The following is a 15,108-nucleotide window of genomic DNA, read 5'->3' as shown; positions in this document are numbered from 1 at the left end:
TAATGTATTCTGTAAAAGTATTATTGATCTTGCTTTTACATTTGAGGTGATAAGTGAATATTTGTTTCTCAAACAACAGCAAAAAGCTTAAATATACCCTCAGTAAATATGGTGTTCACTCACATTAGACAAACTGCAGTCTATCAATCCCTTAAAAACAGATGTTTTATTCTGCGTAAAGCCGGTTGGCTCATGGGGTCTGAGGCTGACATTTTAATATCACAAGCCAAGCCAAATACTATAATATCTCACTAGCCTCTCAGTTATTATATACTTTGCCCTATATGAGTAAATCATCCATCAAAAATATTTATTACTGAGTGCACCTTAAATTGTGTATGTGTAGTAATCAGCTTTGTATATGCATGTGAATTAAATTTGCTTGACTGTTTCTGTGTTTTAATGACACATCTTTTTTAAAACTTATGTGCACGTGATCTCATTTTATAAACTTTGATCGGTTTGATCCCTTTCCTGGATGTTGGCTCCCTTGGGGCAAGAACTCTGACAGCACCCTTGCATGTCCTCTCACATTCCTCCTTGGAGACAAAGTTATTGCCATTCCCATGGCAACCGCCATACCAGAAATGTGAGCAGGAGTCAGAAGAACGATCAAAGAAGAAACGAGATGTCCATTCATAACAAGGCCCATCATCTCGTGCCAAACCGCACACACTAGTGGAGTGGACACGGTCTGAACTATAATCCTGCTAACAAAGAGAACAACAGGGGTCAGAAGGTCAGGGGTTGGAGAGATTCTTCTCGCGATGGTTGAGCAATGGTCAACTGAATGAAATTATAAAGTAATGGATGGAACATAAAATAATAATGAGAGTGAAAATATTGAAATCACCCTATTGAACTCAGGACATCCTGCTCTTTTAAAACCTTGGGCAGCAGTAACACCATCCAGACAACAGCCATATCTATCATCACACATGCAAACACACACCATCAATTAAAACACAAGAGGCCAATGGGTAAAACATAGTATTTTGACTGCTTGTTGCTATACATAATCTATTTTCAATGAGTCCTATTATTGATTGCAATTTTTCTATCTACTGTGTGTGGTTGTGTGGATGATTGAACTACATATGTACCTGGTCCTATTACAGTCTTTTTTAGCACAGCCTTCTCCTAGAGGCCCAGAGGCAGCGGTGTGGCCATTAGGGCAGCAGCCGAAATATGACTGGGCACAATATGGGCCAATCACTGCAGGGTACGGATCACTTGGTCTGTAAACTATCCATAAAGAAAATGGATAAACATAAACAAGCACATGAGTGACAAGTGGGGGAATTCACAACTAGCAGTATAATATTCAAATAATCTGATGAAATTCTGACAACTTGTATTCATTTTAAGAAAGAAGCTTTATAACCTAAGGGAGCATCATGGGTATGAGGCACAAGTCCGCGCAAGGTATTCTCGTAGCCATTTGGGTTCTGGACACTGGGCACCACTGCACAAGGGCAAAACAAATGAGTCAGAATGAGTTTTGCATGCCATATGCATTCAATCAAAGTTCACATGCTGTGGAGCTGTCTGATTTGAATTGAATCAGTATTTTTGTCTTGAATACAGTAAAAATATTAGCACAATAGGTCATTCATGGTTAAACTCACTCTGTGCACTGGGGCAGGTCTGTGTGTTGCAGTTCTCCACAGTGTGAGGTTTCCTAAGAGAAGCGCATCTTTCTTCTGCGTATTGATTGTGGTCCAGATCCATGCACACAACTCTGCGTTCCCGAGTACCAGTTCCACAGCTACGAGTGCACTAAAACAGAGGTGACAATATGCTTAAAAACCGATCAGCTTCATCCAACTGTGTCTTCCCCTTTCATTCCTCACCAGGCTGAAGTCATTGGTGTAGTATCTGAAAACTTGTTGGCACGCTGGTCTCTGACAGGATGTGATGTCATGTGGGCGTGTAAGGCTACTGCAGTGGTGCTCAGGGATGCGCCGCCCTCTGTCCCTGATGCAGAAGACCTCTCGAGTCTGCTGTCCCTTGCCGCATGTCACCGAACACTTTAGAAAAAGACAGAAGTTACACTCTTAAAAACAGGTGCTTCAAAAGGTTCTTTGATGCAATAGAAGAACCTTTTGGTTCCATAAAGAACCCTTAAGATCTGAAGAACCTTTCTGTTTCACAAAAGGTTCTACATTTACATTTAGAAAACTCTTTTATCCAAAGCGACTTACATTGCATTGTACTATACATTTGTTTCTGACTATGTGCAATCCCCTGGGATCGAACCCATGACCTTGGCATTGCTAGTGCCATGCTCTAACCACTGAACCACAGGAAAGCTCTATGAGGTGAAAAAAGTTTCTTCAGATTATAAAAAGGTTGGAAAGAGATGGGTATTTAAGAACCTTTGACTGAACGGTTCTTTGTGGAACCAAAAAAGGGTTGTTCTATGTCATCGCTGTGAATTTTTAAGAGTGTAGGGACAGCAGCATCCTAAATCCAGTGTTAACACAATGCTTTACCAATTCAGCTCTTACTGAGATCTCCATTATGTCTCCTGAGTTACGAAAGATCATCTGCTGCAATAACCTTTCTTCTGGGTGCAGGCTTAAAAATAAAAGTGCTTAAAAGATTCTTCACAGCGATGCCATAGATAGAAGAACCATGTTTGGTTCCTCAAAGAACCATTCAGTCAAAGGTTCTTTAAAGGACCATCTCTTTCTTACCTTTTCATAATCTGAAGATCCTTTTTCCGCCAGAAAGAACCTTTTGTGAAACAGAAAGGTTCTTCGGATGTTAAAGGTTCTTTATGGAAGCATTTAGACAAAAAAGGTTCTTCAATGGCATCGTGAAGCACCTATAGAGTGTGTGGGTGTGATTGCATTAAAAAAGTTTGAATGCTATCATACGTCACCAAATGGGCCGACACTGTACTCGACACAGGGACGCTGGTTGCAGGCCTGCTGGGAAGTCAGTCTCCTGTGGCCTTGTGCCATGCAGTGGGAGTCATCGACCACAACTGATGTTCTTTCATTAATACATTGGACTGTACGGGTTTGTATGCCCTGACCACAGTGAACCGAGCACTCTGAATAGGGTTCATATGTGTACCTATAATACACACAAACACAAATGTATCTTAACCTCTTATTCATGTACTTTTTTGCTCTTTGTTTATGCACAAACAGGTTCCCAGTAACACATGGTTTTACCTGTAGGTGCCTATTATGTGGTTTACTTCCTCAGTGTCATGTCTGGAAGTGACAGGAAAAGAGCGATCCTCCAAATCCACAATCTTTCCACGGCTCACCGCCTTTCAGTAAAGACATGAGTGTTAGAATGGAGTGTTTGTGTGTGTGGTTTTGTGTTATAGACAATTAACACATACTCTGCAGACACCCTCCACACAGACGTCTCTGCGGCCTGTGTAACATGGTGTGCCATCCACCACGGCTGCTTGGTGCCGGTAGTAGAAGTTCTCACCGCTGGGCACACACACGAGCTCACATGGGTTCGAACCTGGAGAAAAACACAATCAGATAGAGTGACAATGTGAAAAGCCTTCCCATGTTAGTCCACTGAGCCACCTTAGAGATGCTGTTGACCATATCAAGAAATTAAAGTATCTGGAATGTTCTTGCTTAACCATGACATCTAATTATAGGTTTATATTATATGCTTCACAAATTACAGCTCCAATTAAAGTCATTCTGAGATTACTGTGGAATCCTCGCATAAAGATGGCAATTATTTTAGCTATACCTACCTGACGCGTATACATTTGCCAGACACATTTATCCAAAGCAACACGTGTTATCAGTTCATGCATTCCCTGGGAATTAAACCCAAACCTTGGTGTTGTTAGCACCGTGATACCAACCAACTTTCCACTCTTTAAACTCTCTTATTTATCTTGGGGACTGTGTAACCAAAAAACGTATTTAGTAAATGTTAAGTGTCATTTTTTACCTCCATGATATGGCCGCCAGGTGTAACTTTTCCCCTGGAATTCCGTTTGGTCAAACAGAGAACACTGTTGTTCACGGAAATCTCTAGACCCATCAGCGCATTCCTTAATGAAAAACACAATTTACAGCACTGCAATAAACTTTGATTGAAAAAGTTTGTGTGTGTCTGTTTCTTAGAGCGGTAAATTGTTTACCTGTGTGTTACAGAGTTTATAGGACTTGGATGGCCCCACACAATTGTGCCCACCATCCGTCCTTAATATCAGAAGACAAGAGTTATGATGAAGATAACAAGATAAAAAGATAACGTGTTTAAAATGCATTAAACACAAACACACATTCACCCACCTCATGGTGTTACAGATCCTGGTTCTCACAGCTACTCCTGTGCCACAGGTGCGGCTGCAGGCTCCATACGGCCCATACTCTCTCCAGTAATCATTGGTTGGATGCCCAATCTACACACACATATTTATGCATGAACAATTATGTTCATGTATCTGAATGACAGAAGAAGCTTTTAAAAAATCTGAAGTGTGAGCAAACATAAATGGAGCATGCACTGCAGCACTATAAAAATGTTGAACACCAACCTCTTTAACCTATTCTGAGTTGTTTTTACCCAACTACGGGTTGGATCAACCCAGCATTTTTTGGCCGAAAGACTAATTTCATGAAACCAACCAAATTTTAGAATTATTATCATTTTATTTACAATAAGAGAAATCAGAATTTGTAAGCATTGTTTGGGTGTTACTCACACTGAAAGCTCCAGAAATTAAGCAGAACATCCAGAGAAGAGAGAGGATCATCATCTTCTACACACAGTTAAAGCAAGTAATTTTTTTGCATTTATTAGCGACACGTATTAATAAAAATGCTGATAACAAAGTGTGACTTCTCTTACCTTCCCAGTGTTGAAAATTCTAAGTTCACTTAGCCACAGTGAGAGAGTAATAGTAGTGATCTCGATCCAATTTGGATTAAATACTTGGGACACTTTGGACTTGCCTACACAAACTCACCAATGGACACCACTCTTCTCAGGTTACAATCAGCCTCTCATGGGAGTCTTATGAGTAAAAAAAATATATTTCATGAGTAAAAAATATATATTTTTCATATGTTAAAAAGTTACATTTACTTTTTAGGTATAAAATCCTTTAAATGACTATCAGGAAGGGAATATTCTGTGGACCAGGTTCTACAAAACATTTGTTTATTCAGACCATTTTGACATAAAGTTGATTTCATTCCATTGTTCTTGAAGACAAATAATTACGAAAGACTTTTGTAATGTTGTAATGGGAATACAAAATCACATTTACAATCCTGTGAATAATATCATATAAAATTCTGAGCTGTACAGCAGATTCTGCACACCAAACACTTTAAAGTTCAATATTGTCTAGTTCCCATTTTCTTCAGCGCAGTTGGTTTCTAAAAGCCAAAATTGTATTAAAACATACAAAAAAACATTAAATGTGTGCGGACCTTCCCTAGTCACAAAGAGTTTTTTTATGTTTTAGCCACAGAGTTCCTCTTACGAATGCCACTAAACACTTTAAAATCATAGGGTTGAAACATTATGTGACAACCAAGGCTCCAAGGTGCTATTTTGGGTGTTTTCCCTTTTTAGCAACTTAAATGAGACAGAGGCTGTCATTTTGAAGGAAAATTCAACACAAACAGACTCATTATGCCACCTTTACCACACATGGATACACCAAAACAACATTCATGAGTCTCAAAGCTACAATACCACACAGAAACCAAAAATCCACAAAACGATCAAATATTCATATATCTCAACTGCAATTTTTGAGTATAGCCTAATGTATGGAGGAGACCGGGAAAAGAACCATATACTCAGCTTTGATTTTATGCCATTCTCACGCCTTAATATGCAACTACAGTTATATGCAACTCAACTATTTAAATCTTGGTACTTCAATTCATGTACATTCTTCTACATCACCCTTTAAAAGTGTTGTTGCTATCTCTCAGAATATAAATGAATGTTCTCCTTGTTGCAGTTTCATCAGAGCTGTCGGCTAAGTTTATTAGCCTGCCTCCCTTTGGAATCCAAGGCATGTTTTGTCCCCTGGAGGTCCTCAATGGTCTCGAAAGCATCCTGCAGCTCTTGGGCAAGGCCATTGTATTTGTCCATCAGTAATCTGTTTTCCAGGTGGAGCTCTGTGAGGTGGCGACTCAGCTCCAGGTTGTTATGGCCACAACGTCCACGTAGCTCCTCCATGTCTCTCAGCAGGACCTCCATGCTCTTTATCAAGGACTCCAACTTCTCTGTCTTCACCTTCTCTGACATTCTCTTTCTGTCTTATCCTTTTCTGTATTGCTCTTGTGATTTGCTTCAGATTCTAATATTCGTAAGAAAAGAGAGAAAAGTAAAGACATACAAACAGATTATTATTGTCTCTCTCATTTCCCTAATGCCACTAGTAAACTCCTATAAGAGTCAAATCCAGTTTACTTAATCCGCTGCTTCTCTAACCTCTTTCCTTATCTTCCTTTTTCTCACTATGCATGTTTTGTTCAGATCCAGATTTAACAATGAAAATCAATGAATGTATGTTGTATTTTACTTTTTTGTATTATTATTATATTATATTATACGTGGCCATTGACATTTTAATAAAAGACTACTTCGCGACCAAGCACAGTACAGAATTTGTTTATTGTACAAAATAAAAAATGCCATTGAAATGAAACATTGAATTAATAAAATAAACAATATGCAAAATTATTGAAAATGCATAAACAACAGCAGAAGAGTGTAGGCCTAATACCAACTACACAAATGAGTTTGAGAGAATGCACAGCATTTTACCTCAATGAGAAAAGATGGCATTTTCTTCACCTTTATTAAAGTTTACACCAAGTTGCATTTTATTATTTGCGTTTAGCAATATTTCATCCTGTCAAACAAGGCATGCAACCATTTTTGACATTGTAATCCATGACTTTTTACACTTCTTTAGAACGGGTGCAGACACACAAACACACATTAACTATAGAGATAAAAGAGAAGTTGTATCTGTTCCTTCATCAGTTTCCTCAAGATGGGGGATCCATGATGCTATCCTCAGGCAGGCGAAGATAAAAGTCAAATCACTGTCTCTACTCAACTTAAGCCACTGTCATCATTTGGCTACTAGGACAGCACAAATACTTCAGCCCCAGCCCAGACAGTGACTAGAAGTTATCTAGAAGACTGTAAAAGCATACTGTCATCTCAGTATGTAAGGTTCAATGCTATAACATATATTTTAATGGATGATACTGAGCAAAAAAATATTATAAAGTGTGCTACTGTAAAGTGTATCATTTCTTTTACATTAGCCTATATTAAAATGCTTTAATCTGATGGCTCAGTCAGATAGGTGCACATAATAAACTAATCCAGCCATTCTAAAGCAAAAATCTCCCCATTCAACGCTGTCGATGAGGGATGTGACCGACCAAGCGCGAGCGCCACTTGAGCTGTATCATAGCAACACGTTTTGTAAACAAAAGTCGCACTTTCGTTGCGCATTCTTATTCACTTCTCTTGGTGCTGTTTTTGTCTTTCTACTGTACTTAACTTATTTTACAATGCATCAAACCGAACCGTTTGCAGTCGATGAGGCTGAACCTGGACCATCTGTTGAGTCTGACAACCAGGAGGAGAGAATCAAAGCGCGCCGCCTGCGCATAGCCGAGAGAAATGAGGCCAAGAAAGGGTATGCGTTCATCTCATTAGCCTTTAGCATTAGCTCGCAAGAGATATCCCACTGAGTAGATCACCTCAGCACGGTTTTAAATGTGCAATGTGTTATTGCAGACGTAAGCTTGGACAGGTTTTGCAGAGAAAAGAGACCATTAAAGAGGAAAAACGGGAAAGTCAGAAGGAGGTGGAGTTAAGTGAAAGGGTGAGCTGACTGCACCTAAATAAAATCAATATATATATATAAATCTTAAAATCAATATATAAACAGATAAGTAACGTAAATAATGGAATGATAATCATATACTAACAACATCCAGGATTAATCGTGTATTTCTTAAGAGCTGAGTCTATCTTTTGAAGTTATGCTTTATAGCACGCAAATGCACTGAACAATGCATATAGTGCATATATATGCATATAGTGGGTGAACTACATTTGTTTGTTAAATTACTGTATTTAACAGCACATGGAAAAATTAAAAAGTGATGGCCTGGAGCTGGTGACCAACATTCTTGTAGCTACAGACGCCAGAGAATCAAACAGGAGAACAGACGAAGAGGAGGCAAATCGACTGAGGTATTCACATAGGCTACTGTATGCTTTCCCCATTAGCATTGTAAGCTCCCAAGCCATATTATTCATATACACAATGCCCTTAATATAACACAAAAAAACAGTCAATAAAATAATGAAATTAATACGTGGCAAAGGCAGCTTGAAATTGTACCCTTCAAACATATAGACAACCTTTGTACTCGCACTAAAAGTGCTTCTCTCATTTACCTTTGATCCTGTGAAGGAGAGAAAAGCTGGAAAACGAGGCCAGGTCCAGCCAGGAGAAGTACGAGGAGATCACTCACAAATGGACGGAGGCTAAAATGAAACAGACACCGCTAGATCTGAGAGATGCTTTGAACAGCCAACAGCAGCTCTGCAACCAGATCACAGATGATAAGAATAAACTGATCAATGATCTACAGCAGGTGCGGACACACTTAAGACTCAATACAAACAATACAAACTCCATAGCAAGTGTAAATTAGACAAGTGTGTTTGTATAGGAGCTGAAAGCGAGCGATGATCGCTATGTCAAAGACCTGAGGAAGGAGGCTAAGGACACAGACCTTCTGATCGAGAGGATGGAGGAACAGATCTCAAGTTTGAAAAAATCATACAGGGAGAAGTTGCACCAAATTGAGGTGTAGTACTGCCCCATGCATACTGGAGGCCTGTCAGATACAAATCATCATCTTAGTCTTGATAGTATTTTTTATGTTTGGTATCATCACAAAAGCAATAACACCATACATAAAGATCATGCTTGTGAAAATATACAGTTTTGTGCATATAATATCTTTGGGAAAACGCATACGTTTATGTGTATATTATAGAACTCATTTGGCGATGAGAGGAGAACTCTGCTAGCCAAAAACAGAAAGAAATGGGAACAACAGATGAAGGAACGTTGTGATAAAGAGGTAAAGAGCAAACAAAAAGCCATTATAATAGCTAGATTGTCGTCTTGTTTCTGACTGTATATGTCTTCAGCTGAAGAATATGATGCAGAGTTTAAGCCTCATGGAGGAACATGAGGACTTGCTACACAAGCTAAGAACACAAACAGCTGAGGAATATAACACAGACAAAATCAAACTGGATACAGAAGTACAGGTGCATACACCACAAAAAAATAACCTTGTGCCTTAAAGTGATAGTTCGCCCAAAAATGAAAAACTTCTGGTTGAACTATCACTTTAACAATTGCTTCCACGTTCCTGTTTACATACCTACTAGAGATACTAACAGTCCAGGTAAAGGTTAAAAGGTTTCGCTTTCTCTGTTTGTGTAGAATTCAAGAATGAAGGTACAGGAGATGAAGTTCAGTTGTCACCTGAATCAGGAGAAACTTGACGATAAATTCACAACACTAAAGAAACGAGAAGAGGAGAACACGATCTTAAAATCTCAATTAAAAAGGAAACTCATTAGGTAACTTTCATTATCTTACTACATTTCATTCAAGTCTAGCGAATCAAAATAAACTACATTTCTAGATTATCTTTAGAACTGATGGTAAAATGTTCCTTTTCCAGAACGCAAGATGCTGTCAACAATCTAAAGTCTAAATGCTCAGAGCAGGAAAAAGAAACAAAATTGGAGAACCAGTCACTGAGCAAAGACTACACACACCTGAATCAGCAATACAAAGACATGCAGAAGAAAGCAAGGTGAGCACACTTACATCATGACATGAGCGAGTATTGCAGAATAAATCACAAATATACTTTGTGACAAAAACATACATGAAGACTTAAAGACAAGGTAATAAAAAAACATCTGGGGATTTACTAGAAACATCAGAAAACTCTTCTCTAAGTGCTCACGATGATGTAAATATGTGTGTGTGTGTGCATGTGGCCAGACACTTCGCAGCACTAGATATGGAACGCTATGAAAAGGTTTGGCTCATGAATGAAGCAGAGGTGAAGAACCTGGCACACAGGGCACTGGAGGTCGACCGCCTGATTCATGAGCAACAGTTGGGTCTTGCTTGGGATTCACCTCCGCTTGACTTCATGGAGCGATTCGGCCCGATCAGGAGCGAACAGCGGGCCTTCAGGACTGCTGGACAGGCAGCTGCAGATGCCCTGAAAGAAGAACAGGAAGAGGAAAGCGGTGTAATGGAGGGATCTGAGAACACTGCTGGCGGAGTCAACAGGAGAATAGTAAAAAACATTCTGGAGCTGTTGTGTGATGAGACGGTGAGAGTGTGCGCGTTTGTGCAGCTGTTTAAAACCATATTTAATTTGAGCATTCTTTACTACAAAGTCATACTCTTGTTTACACCTCCAATACGTCTCTCTCTTTCAGGGATTTCTTGTAGATAGTAAACTGCAAACGCTGTTGTCCTGTCTGGAGAAAAGTGAGCAATCCCTTGTGAAGCTGGATGCTGTTTTCTCAGTAAGTTTAACTACACAAGAGACCCCCTTTATCCAGAACTTATCCTTATATAAGAATCTCCTCTTGCATGAACACAGGCAGTGGGGATTGAGAGTGAGGAAGATGTGTATAGAATGACAGAATTCTTTATGAAGTACAAACAGCTGGGTAGAGAACAGAGGGATCAGGAGGTAAGTGAACAGTTTTACCATCACATGAGTTGGCATCAATGTTGCTCTGAAACTAAATATGACTTGCACTTTTGTTTCTCAGGCAGAGGAGGGAGACAGCGATCGGAGCGAATCAGAAGCTGAGCCCATTGACCTCATCGATCCAAATGAAATATTATTGGCCCTAAAAGATTTTACTGCCCAAAACTGCAGACCCCGGTCAGTGTGCTTTTGTGGGTTTTTTTATCACACATGCATTTGATACATGTTTCCTGCATATACAGTTCATTCAGAGGATATCATTTCTCTATATGTGTTCTAGAAATCCAACCTGTGTTGTTCTTAAAGCCATGCTTTACTAATTTAGCTAAAGGAAATTGAAAGGAAAAAACTTTACTCTGTGTTTGTGTTGGAATGTGTGTGTCCAGTGGTGTTTGGGATTCACAACACAGCAGTGTTTTGGAGCTGAATATGAGAGATGACTCTAAAGATGCAGCATATTGGGAAAGCTTGGCTAATGTCATTCCAGAGTCCAAACTCAAGCTGTGGGCCGCTCTAGATACAGCTCTCAATGAATACCAGTAAGAGCACATTTTGTGATCAATCATTTACAAATTTCACCCAAATTCAAGCCTTACATTACATCACACAGTTCTTGATTTTATAAGTATAACAATTATGTTTTCTCTTTAGTGCTGTATTAGCGGAAAGGGCTGAGCTTCTAGTGGAAACACAGAGTGTAAAACAACAGAATACAGAGCTTAGGAATTTACTCCACCAATACACAACCTCCAAGGTAAGTCTATGTGCCTGTTGCATGTCATTAAGGTACAGTTTGCCTGTTAATGTCAAATTTTATATTTGTCTTCTGATAGGCCAATTCTGAGCTGGACATCCACCCAACCAGATGAAGCAGTTTTCGAATTATTGTGCATTGTCTCCTTTGTCATTTTACAGAGAATACTTGGGGGGGAAAGTGTATTTAAAAAAAATGTATTAATGAAAAGTATGTATGTATTTCAACAATGTATTTGAAATTGTTCATGTATTTAGTCATTTGAATTAAAATAAATAAAAACAAAAAATATATTACTAATATATTACGTTTATTTATAATAAGTGGTAATTATATTATATTTTATTTATATTAGGTAAAATCAGTCAATGGACTGGAACGTTTGCTGCATTGCAGTTCCATTTTCTAACACTAGAGGGAGATATTTTAAAAATAATTTCAAGGCGCTGATTGTTCTTCCACCATTGGAGACTACTGTTTACAGTAAGCGACAGGCAAACATTAAAATGTTTATTAGTTTTGCGTTATATATTAGTATTTAGTAGAGTTGGACAAATTACAAGTTTATCGAATTAACAATTGATGCATACACTTAAATATATGAGTTGTATGGGTGAAAAAGTATACATAAGATTTCTATGAGGCCGGTATTTTTATGTGTGCTTTCGATTATACCCCTCTATAGGACTGTATGTGTTGTTTTATGACTGCATAAAATATAGCCTGTTCTAAAAACATAAATCACACCCCTCCCATCACTCCTCTCTGTCCCTCACACGCACACTTGCATATAGTTCTGCACCCCCTCACCCGTTTTATGTCTCGATCTTTCGAGGTTATGCTTCTGTCTACACGGCAAACGGACATTATGCAGCTGAACTGAGAAGACTTTCTTTACAAGTTATCTCCAAACATCCGTAAGTTTTAAAGGAACTGACTATATTATCATGCTAAACTCTATAATGCTATATTAACTCCCGAACATGTTTTTAGAGCTTTATATATAGCTTTGTATGCTGTTCCTTTTATTGTTTGCATTGCTTTTATATGCGCATCGAAAATAATTTAATCTATATGAATAAACATATGCAAATTAGCCTACATCATTTTAGACATGCTGTCTATAATTACTCTTTTTTTTCATAATACATTTCACACATTAAAAACTAACGTTTTGTCCCGTTCTCACTTTCATAAACTCTGGATTGTGCTCCAGAACCAAAATGCGGGAGTTACCGAGAGTGCGTTATGCCGACTGTAACAGTTCAGAGGCGAGTGAAGAGACGGTGATCGCGGTAAATATCGGCGGGGTCAAGCACGTTCTGTACGGAGACATGCTGAACCGATATTCCGAGACGCGCTTGGGGCAGCTGGCAGACAGAGCCACGGACTGCGCGCAAGATCTCTCTGCGCTCTGTGATGACTACGACTCATCAAAGCGAGAGTTTTACTTTGACAGAGATCCGGAGGCGTTCAGGTGCATCATGGAGCTTTATTACTGCGGAGAGATTCATATGAAAAGAGGAATCTGCCCTATGTGTTTCATGAGAGAGATGGACTTCTGGGGAATCGATGCGGAGTATCTGGACGAGTGTTGTACAAGTAGTTTACACGAGGTGGAAACTGAGCTTGCAGAAATTGCGGAGAAAGTAAAGACCATACTGGACGATCTGGAGGGAGATGCTACGGCGAATAGAGTCCAGAGGTGCCAAGTGTTCCTGTGGAAGCTCATGGAGAAACCAGAGTCATCATTGGCCGCGCGCGTAATCGCCATCGTGTCTTTTGTCTTCGTCTTGCTTTCCTCTGTGGTCATGTGCGTGGGCACCATCCCGGAGCTGCAGGTGCAGAATGCCGATGGACACTTAGTGGAACACCCGACCCTCGAGTGCATCGAGACGGCATGCATTATTTGGTTCACCGTGGAATACGTCCTGCGTTTCATCTCCTCTTCTAACAAGGTGCACTTCATGTTTTCCTTCATGAATATAGTGGACTTTCTGGCCATCATGCCTTTCTACGTGGTGTTGATTCTTACGCACCTGGGCACTGCTATGATGGAGCTGGCCAATGTGCAGCAAGCAGTGCAAGCGTTGCGCATCATGCGCATTGCGCGCATCTTCAAACTGGCGCGCCACTCCTCGGGTATCCAAACTCTAACTTACGCGCTTAAGAGCAGTTTGAAAGAGCTGGGCCTGCTGCTCATGTACATGGGCGTGGGGATTTTTCTGTTTTCCGCGCTGGGGTACACGATGGAGCAAAGCCACCCGGAGACCATGTTCACCAGCATCCCCCAGTCCTTTTGGTGGGCCATCATTACTATGACCACTGTGGGTTATGGAGACATCTACCCAAAAACCACGCTGGGCAGGTGTAACGCCGCTGTCAGCTTTTTATGTGGCGTGATAGCGATTGCGTTGCCAATCCACCCGATAATTAACAACTTTGTCATTTTCTACAGCAAACAGCGCGTGCTCGAAACCGCTGCCAAACACGAGATTGAACTAATGGCATTACGCGCAAAGGAGGAAGTGCAAGGGTCCCCGGATGATGGTAAAATGGCAGCACAGAGGACACGGGCATCGGGTGGCAACAGCTCAGGGTGGGACAGTGCTGCTGTGAATGCGTCACATAGTGACACGTATATACCGTTACTTGGCGATACAGCTAAGGGGTCCAAACGGCAGCCAGTGCACAAATGCAAGGACAGCTGAGTGATTTGCTCTTAATATTGTCATGTTTGTAAAACATAACTAATCAATATGGACAGTTCACTGGGAAACAATTTAAGCTTGACCAGTAATGTGTAAACGTAATTATCATTATATAACCAATGTTTAGTTTATTGATCTTTTGGGGGAATAAGTCCACAGAGCATTAACCAAAACTTCGACAGAGCTTTTACAATTTTGACCCAAGAAGGATTTATGTTTCTGTATAATCACATTTAAGTAGTGTGTTTTTGTAGCTCACTTGGTAGAGCATTGCATAGATTGCATAGAGTCAACAAACAATATATATTAACTGTTTACAGTACCTGTTAAATGAATGTACATAATACAATATGCCATTTCAAATTTAAAATCTTGTAACTACTATTGCCATGAACAACCACTTCAACTGTAATGATTAAAACGACCCCCTCCGATCACATCCAGTTCAGATAGACTTGAATGATCTGTACTTTTTTTCTCTAAAATCTAGATGTTTTAATCCAGTCTTCTTATTAAACAACGGCGTATGTGTGAATGATGTGTCACTAGATGATTTAAACATCCCTGCGGTGCTTTGAGTGTCCTTCAGGGTGTGGGCCACTCTTCACCATTTGTTGGGTCTTGAAAGACATGGATGTGTGTGTGTGTGTTTGCGTGGGTGTTATTCTTTCTTTGGCCTAGTGAATTATAGTGTTCTGAATGTGCTGGTGCCCACATGGAAAGGTAGGGACGAGATTATCTGTGTAGGTCTGTGGATTGCTGGACACTGAGATATGGTTTAGATGGCACGTGGGTGGACAAAGGAAATGGCACAGCTAATAAT

General features: G+C 39.8%; 3 protein-coding genes across 3 annotated transcripts; 2 read left to right on the top strand and 1 right to left on the bottom strand.

Annotated features, from left to right (window-relative positions):
• Positions 1 to 65: 65 nt before the first annotated feature.
• Positions 66 to 4,876, bottom strand: paplnb (papilin b, proteoglycan-like sulfated glycoprotein). The gene is made up of 14 exons (XM_057353700.1): positions 4,849 to 4,876; positions 4,703 to 4,759; positions 4,290 to 4,399; positions 4,136 to 4,196; positions 3,943 to 4,045; positions 3,362 to 3,492; positions 3,186 to 3,286; positions 2,883 to 3,084; positions 1,854 to 2,030; positions 1,629 to 1,779; positions 1,385 to 1,465; positions 1,104 to 1,245; positions 854 to 926; positions 66 to 707 (listed from the first exon to the last, which is right to left on the bottom strand). The coding sequence occupies exons 2-14, from the start codon at positions 4,754 to 4,756 to the stop codon at positions 417 to 419; spliced, it is 1,677 nt and encodes a 558-aa protein (XP_057209683.1). The 5' UTR covers positions 4,757 to 4,759; positions 4,849 to 4,876; the 3' UTR covers positions 66 to 416.
• A 2,506-nt stretch (positions 4,877 to 7,382) lies between these two features.
• Positions 7,383 to 11,767, top strand: drc1 (dynein regulatory complex subunit 1 homolog (Chlamydomonas)). Its single transcript, XM_057353901.1, has 16 exons — positions 7,383 to 7,681; positions 7,783 to 7,870; positions 8,132 to 8,244; positions 8,468 to 8,651; positions 8,730 to 8,867; positions 9,060 to 9,146; positions 9,217 to 9,339; positions 9,518 to 9,657; positions 9,762 to 9,896; positions 10,091 to 10,430; positions 10,540 to 10,629; positions 10,707 to 10,799; positions 10,882 to 10,997; positions 11,207 to 11,359; positions 11,472 to 11,574; positions 11,654 to 11,767. The coding sequence occupies exons 1-16, from the start codon at positions 7,404 to 7,406 to the stop codon at positions 11,687 to 11,689; spliced, it is 2,217 nt and encodes a 738-aa protein (XP_057209884.1). The 5' UTR covers positions 7,383 to 7,403; the 3' UTR covers positions 11,690 to 11,767.
• A 166-nt stretch (positions 11,768 to 11,933) lies between these two features.
• On the top strand, positions 11,934 to 14,813 carry kcnf1a (potassium voltage-gated channel, subfamily F, member 1a). The gene is made up of 3 exons (XM_057353902.1): positions 11,934 to 12,057; positions 12,410 to 12,491; positions 12,791 to 14,813. The coding sequence occupies exons 1-3, from the start codon at positions 11,943 to 11,945 to the stop codon at positions 14,283 to 14,285; spliced, it is 1,692 nt and encodes a 563-aa protein (XP_057209885.1). The 5' UTR covers positions 11,934 to 11,942; the 3' UTR covers positions 14,286 to 14,813.
• Positions 14,814 to 15,108: the final 295 nt, after the last annotated feature.

This window comes from Triplophysa rosa, linkage group LG15 (assembly GCF_024868665.1).
Source record: "Triplophysa rosa linkage group LG15, Trosa_1v2, whole genome shotgun sequence".
NCBI classification, from domain to species: domain Eukaryota; kingdom Metazoa; phylum Chordata; class Actinopteri; order Cypriniformes; family Nemacheilidae; genus Triplophysa; species Triplophysa rosa.
Note: the sequence above shows the minus strand (reverse complement) of the source record. Positions and strands in the feature narration are given on the sequence as shown.